The following is a 27362-nucleotide window of genomic DNA, read 5'->3' as shown; positions in this document are numbered from 1 at the left end:
ATAATGAGTAAAATTATTGAATAAAAATGTGAAAACGAAATTCACCATTATTTTCGTGTGAAAAACGTGTACTTTTATTTCAGGTCGTATTCCCAAGCAGCCTTTGTGGTTCCTAAGTGAGAACGAATACACAGTTTAGCGCTGGTGAATGTGGCTTCTCTGACTGACTGTTTCGCAACAATACGGGGGTCGTTTGTGCGCCGGCTCACGGCGCTAGATGCGCTGAAACCTTTTACGCATGCGCGGAGCGAGCTTTGTCGAAGAAGCTCCACAGTTAGATTTATTGGCCGGCCGTGGTGGCCGAGCGGTTCTAGGCGCTTCAGTCTGGAACCATGTGACCGCTACAGTCGCAGGTTCGAATCCTGCCTCGGGCATGGATGTGTGTGATGTACTTAGGTTAGTTAGGTTTAAGTAGTTATACGTTCTAGGGCACTGATGACCTCAGATGTTAAGTCCCAAAGTGCTCAGAGCCATTTTTTCGGATTTATTATGTGAAAAGGCTGCAAGTACTCCATTGGTTGCAATATCCTGTGGAAGTGGAAGAACCAAAAAGTGTAAGTACAACGAAAGCTATTTAGAAATGGGCTTTATGGAGACAAAGAAGGGTAAAGCTCAGTGTGTAATTTGTGTGCGAGACCTTCCGAACAGTTCAATGGTTCCAGTTAAATTGCACAGTCATTTTGAAGGTACTCACCTGGATTTCCAGGCTAAAGACATCGATTTTTTCAAAACGAAGAGTGCCGAACTAACTGCTTCTCAGCATTGCATGAAAACTCATGCAAAAACAATTAATAAAAATTCATTAAAAGCTTCTTTCTTGGTTAGTTATCGAGTGCCAAAAACAGGCAAAGCTCATACCATTGCAGAAAATCTCATAAAGCGGTGTGTTAATGATATTGTTTCTTGCATGCTAAGCAAATTGGGAACATGGCACGTGCATTAAGCAGGTTTCAGTTCCCATGGGTTTCGCTCTGAAATTTAAAGTTACTGTGCTCTTGACTGACTAGGGGTCCGCCATGGATTTTCGACTGAAGAAGGGGTCCGCCAGCCCTGCTCTAAACCAACTACATCATTTGTAATACATCTTAATAACTTTATGCTGACACACAACTACTTCTCCTTTGAAGGGAACGTATACAAATAAAACTGAGGCACAGCCTTGGAAACATGCATGGCACCCTCCTTCACCGACCTGTTTATGGGCCACCTAGAGGAAACCTTCCTGGTCTCCCAAACCACTAAACCCCCGGTATGGTTCAGGTCTATCAAAGATATTTTCATGTTCTGGACTCAGGGCCAACACGCCCTATCCTCATTCCTTCACAACCCCAACACCGTCTCTCCCATTTGCTTCCTCTAGTCCTCCTGAGTAGAAGCCGACCTCGGGGAAGATCAGTTTGGATTCCGTAGAAATACTGGAAAACATGAGGCAATACTGACCTTACAACTTATCTTAGAAGAAAGATTAAGGAAAGGCAAACCTACGTTTCTAGCATTTGTAGACTTAGAGAAAGCTTTTGACAATGTTGACTGGAATACTCTCTTTCAAATTCTAAAGGTGGCAGGGGTAAAATACAGGGAGCGAAAGGCTATTTACAATTTGTACAGAAATCAGATGGCAGTTATAAGAGTCGAGGGACATGAAAGGGAAGCAGTGGTTGGGAAGGGAGTAAGACAGGGTTGTAGCCTCTCCCCGATGTTATTCAATCTGTATATTGAGCAAGCAGTAAAGGAAACAAAAGAAAAATTCGGCGTAGGTATTAAAATCCATGGAGAAGAAATAAAAACTTTGAGGTTTGCCGATGACATTGTAATTCTGTCAGAGACAGCAAAGGACTTGGAAGAGCAGTTGAACGGAATGGATAGTGTCTTGAAGGGAGGATATGAGATGAACATCAACAAAGGCAAAACGAGGATAATGGAATGTAGTCGAATTAAGTCGGGTGATGTTGAGGGTATTAGATTAGGAAATGATACACTTAAAGTAGTAAACGAGTTTTGCTATTTGGGGAGCAAAATAACTGATGATGGTCGAAGTAGAGAGGATATAAAATGTAGACTGGCAATGGCAAGTAAAGCGTTTCTGAAGAAGAGAAATTTGTTAACATCGAGTATAGATTTAAGTGTCAGGAAGTCGTTTCTGAAAGTATTTGTATGGAGTTTAGCCATGTATGGAAGTGAAACATGGACGGTAAATAGTTTAGACAAGAAGAGAATAGAAGCTTTCGAAATGTGGTGCTACAGAAGAATGCTGAAGATTAGATGGGTAGATCACATAACGAATGAGGAAGTACTGAATAGGATTGGGGAGAAGAGAAGTTTGTGGCACAACTTGACCAGAAGAAGGGATCGGTTGGTAGGACATGTTCTGAGGCATCAAGGGATCACCAATTTAGTATTGGAGGGCAGCGTGGAGGGTAAAAATCATAGAGGGAGACCAAGAGATGAATACACTAAGCACATTCAGAAGGATGTAGGTTGCAGTAGTTACTGGGAGATGAAGAAGTTTGCACAGGATAGAGTAGCATGGAGAGCTGCATCAAACCAGTCTCAGGACTGAAGACCACAACAACAACAACAACAACAGTTCTCCTGACCCCAGTGTTTCACCTTCCTGGATATTGTCTTCCACCTCTCTGATGGCTCCATCCACACATCTGTCCACATTAAACCCACCAACAACAGTACCTGTATTTTGACAGCCACCATCCCTTCCACACCAAAAAATCCGTCTCATATAGCCTGGACACTTGAGGGTAGGATATCTGCAGTGACGTCCGCAGCTCTTGGTTGAGTGGCTAGCATTGCTGCCTCTGGATCATGAGGTCCCGGGTTCGATTCAGCCGGGTTGGGGCTTTTCTCTGCTCAGGGACTGGGTGTTTGTGTCATCATCATCATCATCATCATCATCATCCGGGACAGTAGATAGATTGGACTGTGTAAAAATTTGCAACTTTTTACAGGCACTGATGACCACGCAGTTGAGTGCCCCACAAACCAATCATCATCTCAACATCATATCTGCAGTGACACGAACTCCCTTGCCCTCATGCTGGTCTTGCAAACACCTCGACAAGACAGACACTTTTTCCCAGCCACAGTCTGCAACAGATTTCCTGTGCCATACCCCCACACAGCCCCAATCCTCCCCACCCCCAGGGACCAAAAAGGAGCACCATCTTCGTCTACCCAAGATCCTTCCTAAAGTGGTGTTCCATTGCCCAACCAACCTCCACAATGTCCTAGTCCATCCCCATGACATTCCCAATTCCAGCCCCTTGCCACAGGGCTCAAATGCCTGTGAAAGATACAGATGCAGGCTTTCTCTTTCCACCCAACAAGCACTTCCTATTCTAGCCCTGTCACAGGCTTACCCAACTCCATCATGGGCTGGATCACTGTGAAAGCAGCTATATAATATACCAGCTCTGCTGCAATCATTGGTCAGCTTTTTATATTGGTATGACTACCAACGAGTTGTGCACCTGGATGAATAGCCACTTACAAACTATGGCACAACTTGCAACTGAACATAACATGTTTGATTTGCTTCACAACACAGGCCATCTGTATCCCCACCCACCAGCTTTTCTGAACTGCAGAAATGGGACTTACTCTTAGAAAACATACTCCACTCCAGAGATTATCCTGACCTCAACCTATGGTAACCTACTGCTTTCATACACTCCGTCTACGTCTCTCTCCTGCCTCCCCCACCCTCATTCTCTCACCACCTCCATTGTGCGCTGCTCTCCGCCAACGCACCTACTAATCTTTTCCTCTTCTCTCCTCCTCTCCCTTTCTGTTCCTCCCTTCCCCATTGCACCTGTCAGCTTTGTCCTGCCGCCATCTAGTCCCTCTCCATGCTGTGCCACACAGCACTCTTCTTCCACCCTACCCCCTCCCCCAATTGTAACATGCTATCTCTTCTCCCCCCCCCCCCCCCCCCTCTCCTCAGGGCACTGCTTTTGTTCAATGCAACAGTTGCATTCTTGCCGGAGACAGCAGTCAGTCACGCGTGCATGAGGTGTGTGTGTGTGTGTGTGTGTGTGTGCGCGCGCGCGCGCGCATGTTTGTTTTCTGAAGAAGGCTTCAGCTGAAAACTCATTTACAAGTATTTTTGTTGTACCTGTTTGCAACTCAACGTGTAACCTTTAAAGTGTATTTATACATCCATGCACCTTGCGGCTAGTCACTGTGCAACTGTGCTTATGCCACACGCAAGTAGAGGCATAGGTGTAGGTGCAAGCCTCTTCCTGAACATGTGCATGTGAGTGATTCCTTTCACACCTATGTTCACAGTGGGTACCTCTTCTTCCGTATGAGGCAAGCTACAGTTGTGTGGCAGCTGGCTGCAAGGCACACAAGTGTAAACACACCTTTACAGTGAGTAGCGATCTATCCTTTTCATACTGTTGTTGACATTTAATTATATGTGATACATCTGCCCTAATCTTACTGTCATGGAAGAATGGTACAAAGTTGATGTGTAGGGTGGACTGAGTGAGGAAGATGTTCATACATAACTTTCAAAAGCTGTAACCCCCACCACACTTAGTCACGTGCTGATGCTAGTATTTGGGAAAAAATTAATTATTAGTAACTTATGTAATCATACATCTTCTGAACTAGTGATTATAATAATGATTTTTTAAAATAATTTGGTATCAAGACTGAAACACTGCAGAACCAGTTGTTTTGCCCCTGAAAATTTCATTTTACACTTCTGGGAATAATTACCCTCAGGTCGAGAACAACGGATGTACTGTATTATGCTGTAGCAGGTGTGCTGTAACTCTTGTCTATATGACTCAACACATGGGAGGACCTTTTTAACCTCTGGAGTAACTCAGAAGCAGAAGCGACCATTATCTCTATGCCCTTCATACTGCATGGTTATTGTGAACAACCAACAGTGTTTTCATATTTCCATGACAATGATGCAGTACTCTAGACACCTTCAACAGGATTCTAATCCAGAGAGAGTACTGGCCACGTTATTCCTACACATTGTGGTGTAATGTCAGCCAACTAATTTCTACATGAAAAAGATTAACAACTACAAAAATTATATGATGGCCACAGTGTCAGCATACCACAACAAAAGGTCAATGGAAAGCTCTTTCCCATACCTTTGATCTGTCAATGATTTGTTTGGGGTGACATGGAGCTGTAGGCCAGTATTGGAATATTTTAAAGACTAACTTGTGATTATTACTAGTGTCTCTTCTCACTCCACATTTTTATATCACTAATCCAATATTCTCTACCACCACTTGCTGTCATGTTTCACTAATTATTTTACTTTCTCATTTACACAAAACAGCAATGCCTCAAAACAACATTACTTACTTTTTAATACAAGGTGGTTTCTCTTCTTTATAATCTATTATTGACATAACACATACGATACCTACACAATCTGAAAGTAAATATCAGTTTTAAATAAACAACATGTAAAACTGTACCAGCTTTTGTAAGTGGGCTGCATTAATCGTTACTGTTTCCATATGGTAACGCAGCAAAGCCTGGTCTCTTTCCAGCAAATAATCTATCTGTGGGAGACGAGGGCACGGTGGTGTTGCGAACTGCACTGGATAGCACCATACTTTTCGCAAATTTGCTACCTGCACCGGAGCAATTACCTCTGGAAAAAAAAAAAAACCAACATTTTTTGTAAGTTTTACAATAAGTAGTAATTTAATATTAGGCCTAATTATTTTAGCTTACACTCCTAAATTTTTATTCATTTGTCACTCTGCAGCGGGAGAGGAAGTCCAAATTTTCAAATAATTCATTTTCCTAACTCATCTACGAAAAAGTTCTTGTGGATAAATATGAGAAAAACAAAATCAAACAATGGAAAATCCAGGATGAGATGTAACAATATTGTAAAAAGGAAAGTTGCTACTCACTAGATAGCGGATGTGGTGAGTTGCAGATAGGCACAACAAAAAGACTATTCCAAATATTGCTTTCGGCTAGTAAGGCCCTAGTCAAAATTAGACTACAGACACACACATACACAATCATGCAAATGCAGCTCACACACACACAACTGCAGTCTCAGGCAACTGAGACTCCAGTCATGATAGTGTGAGATACGTCTGCGTGAGTGTGTACGTGTGTGTCTGTCATCTAATTTTGGCGAAGGCCTTGCTGGCTGAAAGCTATATTTGTGACAGTCCTTTTTATTGTGCCTTTCTGCGACTCAACATCTCTGCTATATGGTAAGTAGCAATTTTCCTTTTCACAATATTATGAGAAAAACAAAAACATTTGAACTTCACACAGGAAGTTGCAAGAACACCAAATACCTGGGAAAACTAGAGCAATCTGAAAATAAAATGTTTTCACCCCTACCAAAAAAAAGAAGCTTGTTGGGGGGAGGGGGGGGGGGCTAGGCGTACTAAGAGAAAAAAATGTAATGATATAAGCTGTACAGGAGATCAGATTCACAGATGAATGTTGTTTTGAATCAGAAGGCTTTAGAATATTCAAAGGAAAACCTGGCAAAAGAGTCACAAAAAATATACCACATCTAGGCACTTGCTTTATTGTCAACCAGAAAATGATTGACTCAGTCTTGGATTTCTCTTCAAGTTGTGGAAGAATGTCAACACTGTCTTTCAAATCTATGAATAAAGCTTTTAAAACAGTAAATTTCCGTGCTCCCACAAATGAATCAAACAAAACAGAATCAGAATCAGTCGGCAAAATTTGGGAAAAACTTGAAGAAACAATTGACAAAGTTCCAAAACACCATTCCATAATTTTGATGAGCGATTTAATGCACAAATTTGTAGAGAAAAAAAGTATAAGCAAATTGTTGGTGGCTACCCTGCACATAAAAGAACCAATAAAAATGGTGAGCGACTAATTGATATTTGTAAGAACTGTGGTGATCTTTTAAAATCCACAGCCTTCAAGCGTCTACTTCAAAAAGCCAAAACTTGGAAACACCCTAACGCAATGTTTGGAGAATTCCAGCTGGACCATGTAGCTATATCTAAAAAATCCACCAGGGAAATTTTAAGTGTTAAAGTTTTGAGGAATGGCAACATTCATTCTGATCATTACTGGTCTCTGGTAAAAATGAATATCATCCCAGACAGCTGAAAGAACCTTTCCAACATTTCAAGAAAAAACAGACCTCCAAAATTTGATATAAGTAAACTGAGAGATGTCAACAACAAATTTACAGAAACTCTACACAGAAAACCAAATAAAACAGACTGGAACAGAATTAAGGAAGCCATGGTACAATCAGCCACTGAAACTATACTGACCAATGAAAAATATAAACACCCATGGTTGAACGAAGACTGTAATGAAGCAACTGAAAAGTGAAGACAGGCTTGGATAAAATGAAATAGCAAGAAAACCTCCAAAAATCACGAAAACTTCTTGAAAGTTAGGAAAGATACATCAAAAGTATTGAGAACAACTAAGAGACTCTTCAACAAAAACCAAATTGATGAAATAGAAGCAAATTTTAGAAGACATCACACTCGGGAATTTTATAAAGCCTTTCAAACACAACTATTGAAGTTTAAATCTCCTACGTTACATATAAGAGGACTCGATGGAAAACTAAATTTGAATAACAAATCATGTGCTGCAGCTTTTGGAAATTACTTTTCATCCCTACTGAATGCTGAAAATCCAAATGAAAAACTTGATTTCTATCCTACTGTTCCTCCTGCAGATAGTCCCGCTCCCACATTAGATGAAATCATGAAAATTATACAAGGCTTGAAAAATAACAAATATAGAGGTGAGGATCACACCTTGGCTGAAATGTGGAAATACGCAGATCATGATACACTAAAACATCTCCATGATATCATAGTGAAGATTTGGGAAACTGAAACTTTACCTCCAGATTGGGCAGTAGCAATTATTCACCCACTTCATAAAAAAGGTGATAAGAGTGATCTGAATAATTACCGAGGAATCTCTTTGCTACTAACGACATACAAGATCTTTTCCAGACTGTTGTTAAATAGAGCTGAATCAGTCTTAGATCAACAATTAGGCGAATATCAAGCTGGTTTCAGGACATCAAGATCCTGTACAGAGCAGATCCATAACCTGAATCTGTTATATCATACGCTAAATCAAGATCAATAATGTTTGTTGTGACCTTTGTCGGCTTTCAAAAAGCGTATGACTCAATTGATTGAGAAACAATAAAGAACACCCTTGCTGCCGAATTTGGTCTATATAGGAAAACAATCAATCTGATAAGTGCCACTTTAAATAACACAGTGTTAAAGGTCAAGTTCAGAGGTGAACTATCAGAACCATTTGAAATTTGTACATGGGCGAGACAAGGTGACCCGCTCTCTCCATTGCTTTTCAACTGGGTTCTGGAAAAGATACTCAGAGAGTGGAAAACAACCGTACCATCAGGTTATGGGATTCAAATTGGACACAAAAGAAATGGCCTCAGTGGAAACTGGCTTTTGCTGAAGATCTGGTACTCATTGCAAATAATATTGACGAAGCTAAGGTTCAAGTGTCCAGCCTACAATCAATTTGCTGCTAAGACTTGTCTAAAAATAGCCGTTGTTGTTGTTGTTGTGGTCTTCAGTCCTGAGACTGGTTTGATGCAGCTCTCCATGCTACTCTATCCTGTGCAAGCTTCATCATCTCCCAGTACGTACTGCAGCCTGCATCCTTCTGAATCTGTTTAGTGTATTCATTTCTTGGTCTCCCTCTACGATTTTTACACTCCACGCTGCCCTCCAATACTAAATTGGTGATCCCTTGGTGCCTCAGAATGTGCCCTACTAACCGATCCCTTCTTCTAGTCAAGTTGTGCCACAAACTCCTCTTCTCCCCAATCCTATTCAATACCTCCTCATTAGTTATGTGATATACCCATCTGATCTTCAGCATTCTTCTGTAACACCACATTTGGAAAGCTTCTATTCTCTTCTTGTCCAAACTGTTAATCATCCATGTTTCACTTCCATACATGGCTACACTCCATACAAATACTTTCAGAAACGACTTCCTGACACTTAAATCTATACTCAATGTTAACAAATTTCTATTCTTCAGAAACACTTTCCTTGCCATTGCCAGTCTACATTTTATATCCTCTCTACTTCGACCATCATCAGTTATTTTGCTCCCCAAATAGCAAAACTCGTTTACTACTTTAAGTGTCTCATTTCCTAATCTAATTCCCTCAGCATCACCTGACTTAATTCGACTACATTCCATTATCCTCGTTTTGCTTTTGTTGATGTTCATCTTATATCCTTCCTTCAAGATGCTGTCCATTCCATTCAACTGCTCTTCCAAGTCCTTAACAAAACTGAATTCATCACAAACATCAAACATGCTCCTCCTCGTATTGAAATACAAGAAAAAATCAAGCAGGCAACGAAATTTAAATATCTCGGAGAAATAATTACACATGACAGTTCATAAAATGCAGTTGTAGAAAGTAGGTGTTCTAAACTAGAAGATGCCTTCCATCTGTGCAAAGACTTATACTAATTATAACACCAAATTAGACCATCAGCTTTGTATCCATCAGAGTGTGTAAACATGATGAAGAAAGTCCACAGCGAAAACTTGAAATAAAAGACCAGAAAATTTTGACAAAAATCCTTGGCCCTATCAGAGAAAACGGAGAATTCCACCAAAGACACAACTGTGAATTATACGAACATACAGAAGACGTTGTTACCAGCATGAGGAAGCAGAGAATGGTGTTTTTTGGTCATCTGGAAAGAATGAACCTGCAAAGACTTACTCATCGCATACATTCATCAATTTCAAAAACAAAATCGTATTCAAAATGGGCAAGCCAAGTTAAAAAGGATTTACAGGAAGCTGAAATTACATTTGATGACATTCAGGATCAAGAAGTTTTCAGAGAAAAAGTCAAAATTACTAAAAACCTTATTTTGCTTACTACGCCAGTTCCACGTCCTGCCTACAAATGGTCAAAACAGAGAAAAGCATTTTTTACGATGGCACCAAAGTTGTTAAGAAAAGGCCAACACATTCTGGGATGCATTTTAAAATAATCTAGAGAGATCCAACCACATGATGAGCTGACAGTGGTTTTCAACTAGGTAACCCTTGAGACCCAGCCCAGAGCATGCTTAAAGTACAAGAACAGCCTGTAAGAATATCCAGTCATGCCACGCTAACTACGTAGATGCATCTTCTCCACATTAGTAGCATCCTAACCCTCAGGGTAGCAGCACAGAGACTGAGCATCTCAGCTTGTGTCCTGAACTTGCATTGATTACCACAGTTCTAAGATCGACAACAGGAGGCAGAGGACATATACGATTGTGCCTGTTTAAAGAAAGGCCAGACATAAGGATTGCATGAAGAGAGCAACAAGTCAACTTGCTGTAATACTGGATCATTTGAACAATGCCGTCCAGCTTTGCGGATTACCCAAGTACATTTAAAAATGAAACTTTTCCTGTATATATGTAAGAAGGAACATTTTATAATTACAATGGAAGATCAAAATTTCATGCACTATGACTTAAGTGAATGGTTTCACACCTGCCTATAAATGTACATAAGTGTATGAATTGTGCAAAATCTGAATTTTGCGAATTTAGAATAACTTACTTGTAGCTGTGGTATATGACACCTTGATTGAATGTGTGAAGTTGTTAGTCATATGTGATGTAGAGTGAGAGAAATCTATTAGTTTCAGGAATGTGATGGCCAGCTTGGATAGGCAGACTTGGCTTGCAGACACATGGTCCGGAAAACACGACAGTTGATTCTTCTGAAGTTACATATACATTTTCCAACAGTTACATTCACAGGCAAAAAATTCACCTTATTTCTGACGTTTCCCCTCATCAATTTCATCAATTCGGAAATCATTGCCAACTGTTTGAGTTCGCAAAGTCATTTATGGCAATGGAGTGTACATGGTACTGGTCACAAGATGGGGCCTTGTAATGGTGTAGGAGGCAGGAGGCCTGCTCAAGCACCACATTACAAAACATATTGTTTCCAGCCCAATAACAGCTGCAATTCAGAATGCAGATGACTTTATAAGAGTGGTGAAGTCATAAACATAAACATAAACAGCCTTCATTCTGTTGCCCAAAGAGGAAGCTAACAAATTCCACCCGTACAAGAATGGTCCAACCAGGGTACTCTGGTGAAAGAAATCCAGGAGACATGTATGGACTTAAGTTACGGGTAAAGTTACACTGCACAACCTTAAGGAGGAAGAAAGAAGAAATTTCATATGTCCAAACAATATCTCAGAAACACCAGGAGAATATTCAAATTTGTGGACTGGGTGTATATTGTGACTGGTAGATTGCAGAAGTTACAGTTGTGAGTTAAATGAAATTATCATGAAGTTTGTGCTACAACATGTCCAGGCTGCAGGATATAGTTTTCCAGCTGCGAGGCAGCAACACTACCACGAGTGCTCACTTTCAGTTTACCATGTTTTGAAGACTGTAGGTACACTAGTTCCCATTGGTTCTCCAGGAAGGCATCATCAATGTCAAAGGAGGATACTGACTCAGCTGAACATTTATTTAAATAATTTAATTGCAAATTTTGGTTCTGAGCAAAGTGCACAAATGGCCAACTGTTTGTAAGTGTACCTCTTGAAATATGGATATGCATTTTGAAGCTTTTAATATTCAAGAATTGAAAAGCTTTGTCAATAAGACTAGATTTTCATTTCATGACACTGAAATCTGAGAATATGGCAATGACAACTAGTTCAATGCATGGCATTGTTAAACTGGAAAGCATAAGTACTTCTGTGCAGAAAATGTAGTACTGTATGATAATAAATAAATAAATACATAAATAAAAATTAAAAACATTGGAATTAACATTTTTGGATAAATAATACTTCTAAATTCTACGAGAGACACATATTTTCAAACTGGGTGGTTATAATTAAACTTTCCCTATTTAACAAGTTATAACATAGAAACTAATTACTGTACACGTATCAAACTTGGTAGCATTAATGTTCAGAGTATGGGGATGCATGATTTCCACATATTACAGAGTTCCAACTGTTGTGATCAGTCACCCTGATTCATAGTCTCACACACCTGACCAGCGCAGTGCACTTGTTGACGTGTCAACATAAGGTTGGACAAAAGGAGCAGGGCATTACTGGCAAAACTCTATTATCAAAATAATTGTAATGCTGCAGCTGCACTTCAAGAATATAGCTGGCTGAAAGGATTATGGAAGGGTCTTCTTTCTCCACCTGCTGTGTGGAGCATGATGAAGTAGTTCGAATCAACTGGAGAACTGGGCGTCGCTCTGAGAAGAGGCTGATGACTGGTTGCACCACAGGTGGCTCATGAAATCACTGTCTCTATGGCAGACAACACTATGTACAGTTCCCGATCGTCATGCAGTGCATGTGCTGTGTCACGACAGTTGAACATCCCTTGGTCCACTGTATGGAAGGTGCTCTGAACCCTTCTCAAATGGTATCTGTGCAAGATCCATTTCGTACAGCAGCTAGTGCCACAGGACCACTCTAAAGACAGATGAAGCTCATTTTTCGCTGAAGCGTGAGGTGAACACACAGAATTGCTGAGTGTGGAGATCTTCACCTCCAGTCACTGTGCATGAAGTCCTCTGTACGGTGAACGTGTCACCGTATGGTGTGGCTTCACAGCTGCACTCATCATTAGCCCAAAGGCGTGCAGTGTTACTAGCCAGTGTTACTGAGATATGCTTTGTCAGCATTTCATACCCACCCTACAGGAGAGAGATACATTGAACTCAACAGTTTTAATGCAGATGGGGCCCCACCGTACATTGCTCATCAAGTTCAGCTACTTCTCCGAAACACATTTGGAAACAATCAAATTATCAGCCGATCGGTTATAAATGCTTGGCCGGCATGATCACCTGATCTCACTCCCTTAATTTCTGGTTGTGGAGCTACCTCAAGGACAGGGTTTACCAGGGGGACATTCACACATATGCTGATCTGAAGACCAGCATATCAAGAGAGGTAGCCAGCATACCTATGGACGTACTTCGTTCTGCTATGCAGAATGCAATCCTGCACTTTCAGCCTCTTCCGGACACCAATGGGCACCATATTGTGCGCCTTTTGTAGCAGTAATAGTACCAGTATGTAATGGTATGATGCACCATGGCAGCACATTAAAAGTGTTTCAGTTAAATTGATTCTGCATTATTTCTCTTCCCCATGTCCTTGAAATTAATGCTACAAAGTTTGGCATTCATACGGTAATTAGTTTCAATGTTATAATGTGCCAAATAGGGAAAGTTTAGTTATAACAAGCCGGTATAAAAACTGGTCCAGCGATAACAGCATTTTAAAATATTATATGCAAGGCACAATCTTTAGTGGCTCTTATGTCAGGCCACAAATTTTTTGGGGAAAAAATTTTTATTACTTTGCCCTGAATTTTAACATATAGTCTATTATTATCAATAACACCTGTGACAATGGAGTTAAGATGTATTCTTTGCCTGCCAGAATCAAGATGGATGCTGAACATTATTTGAAACTTAACAGTTTAAATCACATCTTCTGTTATATAGTTAGTGGTTGTAAGTAATTTTTCTTACCCAGTATCGCATTTCTAAATGCTATCTTTCCTTCCATCTTCAAGTACACTTTTAACCAAGAATTTTTTTTCCTTTTCTTCGACTTAATGTTGGTGTTTTTTATCTCTCCATGAATATTACTTATGACTACAAATAGCTGTCACATAAGAAACAACACCTTGGACAGTTTTAAACATGATTATCTCAGATTGGCTTGCAAAATATGCTACAGTTATTTAAAAAGTACAGTAATGTGACAAACACAGTGCTGTGCAAAGACGTCCTCTTGCCAAATCCCATGTACAGGCTTTTTTCATATATTTATTTCTTAACTGTGAAAAATACACATTAAATACAGTATATTAATGTGAAGTCTAACAGAGTCTCAACCATTGGAGGTAAAGCATTTATCACAAAAAATACTACTGTTCGAATCTTGGAAGTTATTATGGGAAAACAACAATGCGGCAGACAAGACACTGCAGCCAGCCATAACTTAGATCATGTCACTACTTTTCCTTGCAACATTTTCTGTTAACAAAACATTTGTTCAATTCATCCAGTTCAAATAAATGAGAGTGACATCTATATTTAAATTGGGATTGCAATAAGCTGTTTCAAGTGCACAAAGTACACAAGAAAATTTAGTACTGAAAATGACTGTTCTTCTTAGACACAGACGACTGACTGTCATTCGTGAACTGTTTCATTGCTAGTTTCAAATGAAACTGTCAAGAATGGTGTGAGTAAAGAATTTCATGACTGTTCTTCTTAGACACAGACGACTGACTGTCATTCGTGAACTGTTTCATTGCTAGTTTCAAATGAAACTGTCAAGAATGGTGTGAGTAAAGAATTTCCAATACACGAAATGAGACCATCATATTGTGCCTCAAGTCGTATGCAACAAATGTCAACATTGCAATCACAGATGTGCAAGATTAAAAGTATTGCTGGAGCAGATAAAAATCAGTTCTCTTCAAAAAATAGGGCGACTATAAATTCTTAGTCCATTTCTATGAAATAGCAGATGTACTTATACAATGCGTATGTTTGTTTATTGTCAATTTATGTATACATTTTTGTCACATTTCAACATGGCCTCCATCTGTTTCAAAGCATTGCCCCCATTGTTGGAAGAGCATACCTGAATACATTCTGAAACATACATCTTATGAAATAGTGAATGCTGGAACCCAGATTGGAGATCTTAGAGCCTAGAGATCCCTTACCTTTTTTATACACCACTTAGCTTTATGTAACTCCAAGGAAGAAATCCAAATGTGCATATCTGATGAATATGATGGGCATAATCTTGTTGAACCTCTGCTTACCCATCGGTTGGTGTATCTATGATTTAGGCATTCGCTTATTATGAGAGCAAAAATGAGGGGGTGCTCCATGCTGTTGGAAGACAATAATGCCTTCTTGCTGAGACTGTAGTTCCAGGAATTGCTCCAGCATATCAATGGAAATGTTTCCTGAAATTCTCTCTTCTATGAAAATGATGGATCCATCGACTGAAGTCTTTGTGAATCCAAACCACACAGTCACTTCTGGTGTGTCTCTTTGACTCGTTACACACCATCACAATTTATTGTACAAATGGCCTGTGGAACATTTGGCTCATTACCTGGTCTTTTACTTTTCCACAGATGTGGAATGTGGCCTCATCAGCAAGCAAAATGTGATCCCAGAGATGCTCATTGTGTCCACCTTCTACAAAATCAACATGTACTTTGGCGGGCTGCATAATCTTTGTGGTGTAAATAAAGAAGCTCCTGAATGTGGAACACTGCTTGCTTTAGTGTGAAGTATAAAACTTTTAAAATAATTGATTCCGACACATCTACTTTGTTGCTTAAACAACAATTTGATGCATTCAGGTTTTTGATTGTTTCTCTGATTTGCTTAACAGTCTCGTGTAGTACTGGACACCTCTCAGAGCATAATTCCCCAACAATCTTTCCAGGTGTTTGGAACTTACTGACAAGTAACCAGATATTTGCTGTGCACAGATGACAAGTCAGCAGCTTTAATTTCAATATCAAACTGTTCTCAATATGTGGTCAGTTACAGTCACTAGATGTTTTAACTCAATACTCACCAGATATTCCATGTTCTTTAAGAATTTCAATGTGCTTGTCCTTCACTTTCTTGGCATATTCTACGGATAAGTGATATATTTTCAAACAGATCCCCTCAACTGATGATTTCACGGCTTCTGTAAGATGTGGCTGACATTGCCGCTGCAACAACATGCAAAAAAGCAACACAGTTACATTTCTTATAATGGACTGTGGAGTGCATCTATCATTAATTTCGCAGAGTGAGGAAAAGGGGAGTAACACACACACACACACACACACACACACACACACACACACACACACACACACACACACACAGAGAGAGAGAGAGAGAGAGAGAGAGAGAGAGAGAGAGTTACCTTCAAATGTGCCAGCCTGTCCTGGAAGTCGTCATAGGTGGCACCAACAGTTCGTCGAAGCCACTGAAATGTATCTTCTGCATTCCATTTGACAACTTTACGGCTTTCAGATGAGGCATTCCTGCACATAGAGAAAAGGATGCCATCATTAGCATCATAACATAGATTACTGAACTTGAAAAAAAAAAAGATGACTGCCAAGAACCTGTAATATGACTTTATTTACTCACATCTGGTTTCAATAATACTATCATCTATCCATCAATCTAATCAAGTCATACTGGTTTGCAACAGTGAGCCATTTTTACGACTCCCCATGAAACATTAAGCTTTGTACAAAGCTTTTCTAAATGTGCTTGTACAATTTGGAAGGTGGTGGCAGTTGTGATCACTACACTGTAGATGTGCAGCTCCCAACACTTATCATCTCATTCTAGCTTCTTTATCTCTGCATGACTATCATACACTTCAATAATACTATGAAATTGGTGACCATCACAATAGGCATATACATCATATTATACTCAGAATACATTTCAATGCTGCAGTGTAAATATTAGTCTCAAATGTGTTGTTTGTGGGAGTTCTCTAGCCAGTGTGCAGTAGCCTGCACTAAGCATAATGTGTTGCATGCTAGGAGAGAGTGTGCAATAACAAATCATCAACGTAGTTCCTGAACAAATTTTCTTTTCATGTCATTCACTACAGATTTGTCTGAGAATGAACATAAATGTTAACACAAGGCAACTATAACTGCTATGACTGACCAGAGATCAAAACATGCCTGATATGCTGCTTGGCATCATGGGCAAAAATAAATCTGCAAATTACACAATACATCTCTGTAATACTGTCTCAATTAGTGTGTGGCAACAGTACCAACTGCTCCAGTGCTTAAGTAGAATTTCTCCAAAATGACCTCTTATTCACCGTGAAATACCTCTCTTATGTCCCCTGACATAATGCTGTCCAATGGAAGATTATTTTGTGCAAAGGTCTTAGCCTGGGCAAATGGACACAGGAAGATTATTAAATGAGACAGTCTAACAACTGTCCAGCAACACAGAAGTTGTGAACCTGGTGTCTGCATGCATCAACAAGCATATGGTGTGATGTTTCGCGTTATTCTTATCACCACCAGTACCTCACACTGTAACAAGTGGTAATTTCACATGTATTTTCTGTTGTAACTGCGACCGGAATGGTTGCGGGGTGGCTGAGAAAGCGCGTCTGGACTAAACGAAGAGCGGCCCGTGAACAAACAAACAAACAGAATGGACGGACACAAAACGACGGATGATCGAGAGAGACCTTACAATGATAACATGCAAGAAGCAACGGGGTGAAAGAGACAACCAAATGAATCCAAGATGTCCACTAGTAATGAAAACAAAGAACGGTAAACACATTGTCTGTTGTCGAGGCGATATGTCAAGATGTACGCAACGATTAGACTCACTGGCTGAGCGAGAGGCAGGTGCTTCAATACTCGATTGGGGGGACCGCTATTGGCCGCTGGGATCACATGTTCCACTGTGGCGCCCTCACACCAAATGTGTGCCAGGAGGTGTGCGCCACCATGGCTTAAGGCGCAATGCTGCAGAGACCTCTACGGGTCTTCGACGTCCACGACGTCTCTTTTTGATTTTCACACAATTCTCATTGTCTTTTCTTTTCTAGGACTTCTTACTCACTATTTGCAGCTTATCTCTCTTTTGATTGTTGCTGCTCTTGTGTATCTTAATTGGGGTTTTATTTACAGATTACATCATATGCTTTGTTTAAGTAAATGTTCGTCTAATTATGGATTTCTTATATTAGCAGCTGAGTGTAATAAATTATTTCAGTAAAAGCAAGAAAATAAAGATTTTTCCCTCTTTTACGTACACACAAAACACACAAGTAGCTATATGACATAGGTGCAGTGATTCGCAAGGAGATATTTACACGAACATTTAGCTCCTTCTAACGAGTATTCTCACAATAAAAAGCCCTATTTTGCTTAATGCGCTGGGTACTGTACTCTTACTTTGTTAACATCAAAAGCTTAGAAACATTTATATTGAGCACAAAACTTGCAGTTGTTAATAAAATGATGATCTATATAAGTCACATGGATTATAAAGATGGATGTGTGTTCCACATATACTCCCAAATCACCAGATCGATTTCAACCTGACTTGATGCACATACTGCTTATTGTCTGGAATGAATTACTGCGGGAGTGAGAACCACACAGCCCCCACAGGGGTAGGAGTGGGTGTGTAAAGATTTGGTAATGCCTGACATCCTGGCTGCCCTGCAAGACTGGCGTGTTGTGCAGGTAGTAACAGAATGCGTTCCAGGCAGAGAAAGAGGGAAGGAGGAGGTGGAAGAGAGAGGGAGGATACAGACAGCTTTCAAATGGTGTGAAAAATGTATAACAACAGTGGATAGTGCAATGTACCTGCACGCACTGTCAGTACATTTCTGCTTCCAACAATAAGTTATTACTTCAGCTCTGATCAACACTGTTAAGTTGTCTATCTTGATATGGGGGATTTACTATTTTTATATTTCAGTTTTAATATAAACGTATTAATATAGCTGTAACTTAAAAATGCAAAAATATCAACTGAATTATTTGTGATAGGTAAGCATTATTTTTAGATGCAAACATAATTCTGAGAGCAACATTCATAATTAATTCAGTTACACCAATACAACTTTTTATAGCAATATGCTATGACTTCATGGCACAGTTGATGTTCCACTCCACTGAGCAGGTGTAAGCTGCAGCAGAGAGGGCACAAGGATCTATGGAACCTGCTGCCACTGGTTTTGACGAAAGTGTAACCGTGGCTACTAAGTGCAGTCTGGCAGGGAGGAGCAGAATGGGTAGGACATGAAGCATGTGCTGAGGAAGACCACTGGTGGCTGAAATGGATGACAACACACAGATGGCTGCACCACGGACTGAAGTCTGTGCTTGGAGTGCATGGACAGTGATTGCACCTTGTGCTGTGTGTCCTATATGCAGGGCTCTCCCAAGTGGCACCATCATATTTGATAGGCCTCTGATTTGTTGTTTGGACACTGAAATGTTCGGGTGTACTACCCAGCAATGTTATGTATTTTAAATCATGAGTGTGGTGTGGGTTTCCTGTTAATGTCACCAAACACTGTTGCTTTCATTCCCCCTGCCCCCTTCCTTTTTGATGACTTTGAGAAATTCACACTAGAGCTCAGTTATTCTGTGGAATTTTTGTAATGGAACATTTGAAGTGCAGTTTAATTCTACTGTTAATTAAGTTGTAGGAATCAACAAGAATGTGTTCTGTGCAGAGTAAGCAATATAAAAGAAGGGAACTAACTTTTCAATTTACCTGGCTGCTTCAAAGACATTTCAATCAAAACAGCTTGACATATCACATTTTTTTACTTGTTATTTTTAGTTCCCATGCCGTGTAATATAATGCATCACGTCATGTAAAACGACATGATACATGATGTCATGTAATGTAACAGGACACATGCAATCTTGTCACCCAACATGGATGGCATCTGTCATGTTGTACAATATGACACAACGTGTCATTAAAGTTTAGGATGCATGAAGTCCCACACTGTGATTCTTCTTATTATAGATGCAGCCCTGCTATTGGATATTTCCTACTGTACATGCATCCCACTCTAGAACATAAATTTGTGTATTATTTGCTCTTACATCCTTCACCGTACATGTAACAGGGAATGGGTTTGGGGGAGAAATGGAAAAACTTTTTTGAGCTATTAAATGTATACTCTCATGTATGCTCTTCAGCCATATGGGCAACTCTTCTGGATTTTGGCCACAGGATCAGGGACTTCAGCCTATAAATTGCAAGATGCAAGTATGCCTTAACACCTTGCAGCTAAGAGAGCTCACTGGACTGGGAAAGTAGGGTTAACTTGTAAACAAGAGCAAATATGTCAAGATGTTTTGATTTAAATGTCTGTGGAGCAGCCAGATAAGTCAAAAAGAAAGTTCCCTACTGTTTCATCTCTAACTCTGCCCAGGGCATATTGGCCCTCTTTTGTGTTGTGATGAGCACATTTTTCATTCTGGTTTCCCACTTTTACTCTACCATAATTCTGACATTAAACCACGATAGCCTGGCAATCAACATAGATTTATGTTGACTTTGGCAATGACTGTTACAGTAAAGGTTTTTTTTTTTATTGTCTTTCAAACTGTGTTGCTGGAGCTGGGCTTTGTTTATCTGGATCCTCTATGGTTACATTCCTGGTATGATTGAACCTGTCCAGTATAGCCTATTATGTCCTCAGAGCACAAAAGCCTCACAGCCACGTCAAGGTCACATGGCTAAGGGAGGCTTTTCGTTTACTTAGATTTTTTCTTTTTTTTATTATTTGGTTTTATATTTTTAATTTTGTTTAATTTTTTCTGCTGGTTTTTATTGTTTTTGTTTGATAGTTAAGACACATTTTATTCACATACATGTGAGACTGTACATGCACAGATATGAAAAATAACTAAAAATACTTAATACAGAGGACAAAATAACAGTAGACATAAATATAATACCAAACAAAATATTAAATACTGTTAGAAGTTTATGATACTAATGGATGAAAATAGTTTACATTATGTAGATAAACTTATGGTACGACCATATTACACAGATTCATCAACTTAAAATTTAAAATCAAGGAACCAACACTAGAAAAACTCACACGAATAATTACGCAGGAAACATTGCAAAAACCAATCTGAATAAAGTTTGAATAGGATTGCCTGAAATAAACAGAACAACTGCACAACAAAATTCTATCAACTTTTCAATTCTGTATGAAAACTGATGAACTTGTTTTGTCCAAAAATAAATTTCTACAAGACAGCATAGTAGTTTCTGAAGAACATGCAGTAAAACATTTTCTATTGGTTAAAAATAAAGTGACCTATTTTCTAACAATTATTTTTATAGCAATTTTCTAGTTAGTTTAATTTTCTGTGTGGTCACTGATAAAGCTTTAAATGCTTGGTCCAACAGTATATAACTTTGTACAGGGCTGAGCATAATTCTGGCTTGGTCATACATTGTTTTGTACGTCCAAAGATTTTTCAATTATCTTAAGCCCTGGGTAATAAAATCTGTAATGTATAAACAAATAAGGGGTAATCAACTTTAATAGTCAGTTTTTTTTAATTATATCCAAATACAGTGCTTAAATCAACACATTTCTACGAAACAGTCTCACGTGCAAACACAATTTTTCACACATGAAACCTGAATGATAAAAGATTTTGCAAATGCTTCTTATAATTACTGTAAGAACATATTTTTCATCATCATCCATATCACTTAAACCGCTTCAGCATGTGCAATCTGCATAAAATCATATTTTACATGCATCTTTCGTACAGCTTTAGACAGCTATATTGTGACCACAGATATAGCTTTCACAAAACAACACGACCATTAATCACATGTATTTATCTACCCCCTAACAAAATTTGAAGCAGTTCGCAAAAGTTTGAAACACAGAAGTGTCATGTGCAAAACAACTCACAAAAATATGTCTTTTGCATGTAAAATATGAATGCATTTTTTTAATTTTTTGATTAATTTTAAACTGTTTCTGCACACTCTATTCATGTAAGAAAGAATTTTACATGCTACATTTAGCTTGACTTTAAAACATTGTATCTTGACAATGGATAAAGATTATTGGATAAAAAATTTCATTTATCTCCCCAAAAACCATATTTTTTGTTTGTGAAATCCAAACAAAGCAAGACATTTTCAAACGATTAAAACTTATCTTAGACCTAGATCTGATTCACTGGTGGGCCAAATTTGAACCAGCAGTCTTGCTCCAGTCCAGAGTTATTTAAGTGTGCTGGTTTTGCACCTAAAATCCAAATGGTGCTGTTGGCTGAGCATTAATTTCAGCCCAATTAAAATCTTTTGCAAAAGGAACTGATCAATTGACAAATTTGCCAGGGCACGGTTTCTGTTCATCATTTAAATACTGATTATTATATTGTAACACAGCTACAGTAAGACAGATGTTTGAATATCTGCACAAATGGCCACTGGTCTAGGCTAGACCTAAAACTTTTCACATGTTCCTAGATGAAATAGGAACCGAGCACCAAGGCCCTTGCATTCTGTAACAATTGTTCAGAACTTCTGCACAATCGAGCTGAGAATTTAATTAAAGGGAGCCAGTAAAGGTTCTTATGACTAACGTGATCACTTTTATATAAATTACTTTTATATAATTTTTTTGGAATTGCTTGACTTGATAGTAAAATAGTGTGAATGTTAAATTATATTTAAACCCTCACAACTCGGTATCAGTTCCATTCCCCATTCTATTGCTGCTGCTAAAATCAACATTTCAATGGTGCTGAGTGCGGTTGTGTGTTTCAGCTATTGTGTAGAATAAACTGGTGAGAATTTGTATCTTTCTACTCCTGTGCTGTTACAACTAAGGCTGTTAGTGGTGTCCAGGATGAGGTGGCGAAGGAACACCAGGGAGCCACCATGCGTAAGCAGGTCATGGCAGCTACAGTGCCTGAGCTGACCCAACAGCTCCAACAGATATTGGGAGAATCAGTTTGGTCAACTTTTAGGGGCCAAAGTAACCTAGTATTGGCAGCACAGAGGTTCAATTAACTCCGGCCAAGTTCAATTCCCAGTTAAGGAGGGTAGCGCGTTAGACAAATCATTTGTTTAACTTGGAAGATCCTATGTAAGGGCATGGCAGTGATGCGGTAGGGTGTCTCCAGGCAAAGATTGTGCAGCTAAAGTTAATGTTACATGACACTCAATAGCTTTGATATAGGGCAATATGACTGTACTAAACATGGAGTAGGGTGGTGAAGGCTGTCAGGATCAGGAATTAGCAGCCTTTGTGTAGATGCTGGCCAGAGTGACAAACAATTTTCAATGTTGCCTCATTTACTTTTGGGAACTATGAAACAAGAATAAATGTTATTGGTTGATACAATTCCAGACACTGTTCTGTTTTTGTAATTGCTTGATGTCACCCAATGGACAGAAACAAATGTTTGGGCTCAAGAATACTGAATCCACAATAAAGGGGAGTTTAGTTCGGCAAGAGGCTAGAGCTATAAAACCATTGAAACAGTTGAAGACTTTCACAGACATCTTAGCCAATAGGAAATCCTCACCAAGGTAAATGTGACTGACTGATAAACATTACTGAAGTAAAGAAGGCGATAGGGAATCCTTTTGCAAATACATGAACAGAGTGGAAACTGTAGTAAAGGTCTTGTGTCTTTCTTAAACACAACAGGAAGTCATGTCAAACATTGTACAGGAAACTAATCCACCGAATAGGCCGTGAATCACCTCTGCCCAGTGACTCAAGAGCTTTATGAACATGGAAGCCTGGCTCTTAAAACTGAAGGGGTTAAGTGTGTCAGTCATTGTTGAGGGTCGGGAGTGAAGTGACTACTGTGTGTAGGGTGTCTAAAAGACAGTGCCTATAAAAGCTTGATAACAATAATATTTGGTTTGAGGGGCACTCAACTGCACGGTTACCAGCACCCGTACAAATTCCCAATCTTTACACAGTCCAGTCTTTCCACTTTCATGAGTGATGATGAAATGATGAGGACAACACAAACACCCAGTCCCCAGGCAGAGAAAAGTCCTAACCAGGACAGGAATTGAACCCGGGACCCTGTGATCCAGAGATAGCAATGCTACCCACTAGACATTGTAGACGTGTTTGTCCTCAAGACGCACAGGATAATGGAAAATCAAGGTGATGTCATCGCAAGGTCGCAACTCGGAGAAGTGGGTTGGTCACTACTTCTAGTGAGGAAAAAGGGACGTATCTTGTCAGCGGGATCAGACCTTTTCAGATACTATGAAATTAATAACAAGCTACTTTCCTTTTAGACACTGGTAGTTTTGTTACTGTCTTGAGGGAGGGCAGGTTCTGATCTCACCAGTCTGTATGTGTGTGGTCTGAGATGAACTCAGATCCTGTCTTATGTCAAGGCTAATTCCATAACACTGACTGTGTTATGAAGGTAAAACAGTTTATTCAAGACTTTATCTGGGTTATTACATTATTGATTTAATTTCCAAGTTGAGGGAAGATTACTTTACATTAAATTTTATAATAAACATCACACCTTTTCATTTTGCAAACAAATGGAGTTTCCATTAGTCTCTGTTGGGGTGAAGGAAGTTGTTGATCGATACAGAAGGATCATGTACAATTGCCTCAGAAGAAATGGCTGAGTGTATTACACAGTGAATTCACAGATGTATTGACTGATAAATTAGAGTTAACACATCTCAGTCAGTATAAGATAGAACTTACACATACGGCTGCAGTGAGAAAAACACCTTATGATTTATCTTCTCCAAGTATGAAGGAATTGAAGACTCTTGTAATGTTCTATGCTGGCTATCATGATATCGAGTGGTGATAAAAAGCTTGCTTGGGAGCTACAATTTCCTATTATTCATTTACTCATCTTGTTATTTCTTCACACTCACCAGTATTTCTGAGTCAGACTTTCTTTCTCAAAGTGCTGCAGTTGCTGCTCTAAGTTTAGAACCTCACAAATACAGTAATATTGACTATGCCGCCCAAAACATTCAACAGACACTGAAAAAAAAACAATAATACTTTCTCAAAAAGCCAGGTAAAGAGGATGACCCAGAAAAATCCAAAAGCACCCACCCTAAATGCCCTACCAAAGGTTCACAAGGATGTTGATGTTGTTGTTGTTGTTGTGGTCTTCAGTCCTGAGACTGGTTTGATGCAGCTCTCCATGCTACTCTATCCTGTGCACACTTCTTCACCTCCCAGTATCTACTGCAGCCTACATCCTTCTGAATCTGCTTAATGTATCCATCTCTTGGTCTCCCTCTACGATTTTTACCCTCCACGCTGCCCTCCAGTACTAAATTGGTGATCCCTTGATGCTTCAGAACATGTCCTACTAACCGATCCCTTCTTCTAGTCAAGTTGTGCCACAAACTCCTCTTCAACCCAATTCTATTCAATACCTCCTCATTAGTTATGTGATATACCCATCTAATCTTCAGCATTCTTCTGTAACACCACATTTGGAAAGCTTCTATTCTCTTCTTGTCCAAACTGTTAATCGTCCATGTTTCACTTCCATACATGGCTACACTCCATACAAATACTTTCAGAAACAACTTCCTGACACTTAAATCTATACTCAATGTTAACAAATTTCTCTTCTTCAGAAGCGCTTTCCTTGCCATTGCCAGTCTACATTTTATATCCTCTCTACTTCGACCATCATCAGTTATTTTGCTCCCCACATAGCAAAACTCTTACTACTTTAAGTGTATCATTTCCTAATCTAACTCCCTCAGCATCACCCAACTTAATTTGACTACATTCCATTATTCTCGTTTTGCTTTTGTTGATGTTCATCTTATACCCTCCTTTCAAGACACTGTCCATTCCGTTCAACTGCTCTTCCAAGTCCTTTGCTGTCTCTGACAGAATTACAATGTCATCGACGAACCTCAATGTTTTTATTTCTTCTCCATGGATTTTAATACCTACTCCGAACTTTTCTTTTGTTTCCTTCACTGCTTGCTCAATACACAGATTGAATAGCATCGGGGAGAGGCTACAACCCAGTCTCACTCCCTTCCCAACCATTGCTTCCCTTTCATGTCCCTCGACTCTTATAACTGCCATCTGATTTCTGTACAAATTGTAAATAGCCTTTCGCTCCCTGTATTTTACCCCTGCCACCTTTAGAATTTGAAAGAGAGTATTCCAGTCAAAATTGTCAAAAGCTTTCTCTAAGTCTACAAATGCTAGAAACGTAGGTTTGCCTTCCCTTAATCTTTCTTCTAAGATACGTCATAAGGTCAGTATTGCCCCACGTGTTCCAATATTTCTGCGGAATCCAAACTGATCTTCCCCGAGGTCGGCTTCTACCAGTTTTTCCATTCGTCTGTAAAGAATTCGTGTTAGTATTTTGCAGCTGTGACTTATTAAACTGATAGTTCGGTAATTTACACATCTGTCAACACCTGCTTTTTTTTGGGATTGGAATTATTATATTCTTCTTGAAGTCTGAGGGAATTTCGCCTGTCTCATACATGTTGCTCACCAGATGGTAGAATTTTGTCAGGACTGGCTCTCCCAAGGCTGTCAGTAGTTCTAATGGAATGTTGTCTACTCCCGGGGCCTTGTTTCGACTCAGGTCTTTCAGTGCTCTGTCAAACTCATCACGCAGTATCATATCTCCCATTTCATCTTCATCTACCTCCTCTTCCATTTCCATAATATTGTCCTCAAGAACATCGCCCCTGTATAGATCCTCTATATACTCCTTCCACCTTTCTGCTTTCCCTTCTTTGCTTAGAACTGGGTTTCCATCTGAGCTCTTGATATTCATGCAAGTGGTTCTCTTTTCTCCAAAGGTCTCTTTAATTTTCCTGTAGGCAGTATCTATCTTACCCCTAGTGAGATAAGCCTCTATATCCTTACATTTGTCCTCTAGCCATCCCTGCTTAGCCATTTTGCACTTCCTGTCAATCTCATTTTTGAGGCGTTTGTATTCCTTTTTGCCTGCTTCACTTACTGCATTTTTGTCTTTTCTCCTTCCATCAGTTAAATTCAATATATCTTCTGCCACCCAAGGATTTCTACTAGCCCTTGTCTTTTTACCCACTTGATCCTCTGCCTTCACTATTTCAATTCTCAAAGCTACCCATTCTTCTTCTACTGTATTTCTTTCCCCCATTCCTGTCACTTGTTCCCTTATGCTCTACCTGAAACACCGCTGGTTCTTTCAGTTTATTCAGGTCCCATCTCCTTAAATTCCCACCTTTTTGCAGTTTCTTCAGTTTTAATCTACAGTTCATAACCAATAGATTGTAGTCAGAGTCCACATCTGCCCCTGGAAATGTCTTACAATTTAAAATCTGGTTCCTAAATTTCTGTCTTACCATTATATAATCTATATGAAACCTTTTAGTATCTCCAGGGTTCTTCCATGTATACAACCTTCTTTCACAATTCTTGAAGCAAGTGTTAGCTATGGTTAAGTTATGCTCTGTGCAAAATTCTACCAGGCGGCTTCCTGTTTCATTTCTTAGCCCCAATTCTTATTCACTTACTATTTTTCCTTCTCTTCCTTTTCCTACTGTCAAATTCCAGTACCCATGACTATTAAATTTTCGTCTCCCTTCACTACCTGAATAATTTCTCTTATCTCATCATACATTTCATCAATTTCTTCATCATCTGCAGAGCTAGTTGGCATATAAACTTGTACTACTGTAGTAGGTTTGGGCTTCGTGTCTAT

The 27362-nt window shown here is 39.4% G+C and overlaps 1 protein-coding gene across 2 annotated transcripts in view; it reads right to left on the bottom strand.

Moving 5' to 3' along the window:
- Positions 1–27362, bottom strand: part of LOC126161635 (mRNA (2'-O-methyladenosine-N(6)-)-methyltransferase) — a 160707-nt gene that overhangs the window by 48808 nt on the left and 84537 nt on the right. For both annotated transcript variants that reach the window (XM_049917595.1, XM_049917596.1), the window contains 3 exons: positions 16025–16145; positions 15683–15824; positions 5469–5647 (listed from right to left, as the gene is read on the bottom strand). In XM_049917595.1, coding sequence (XP_049773552.1) covers positions 5469–5647; positions 15683–15824; positions 16025–16145 — 442 coding nt within the window. The remainder of the gene's footprint in view (positions 1–5468; positions 5648–15682; positions 15825–16024; positions 16146–27362) is intronic.

This window comes from Schistocerca cancellata, chromosome 2 (assembly GCF_023864275.1).
Source record: "Schistocerca cancellata isolate TAMUIC-IGC-003103 chromosome 2, iqSchCanc2.1, whole genome shotgun sequence".
NCBI classification, from domain to species: Eukaryota; Metazoa; Arthropoda; class Insecta; order Orthoptera; family Acrididae; genus Schistocerca; species Schistocerca cancellata.
This window is presented reverse-complemented; position numbering and strand designations above follow the sequence as displayed.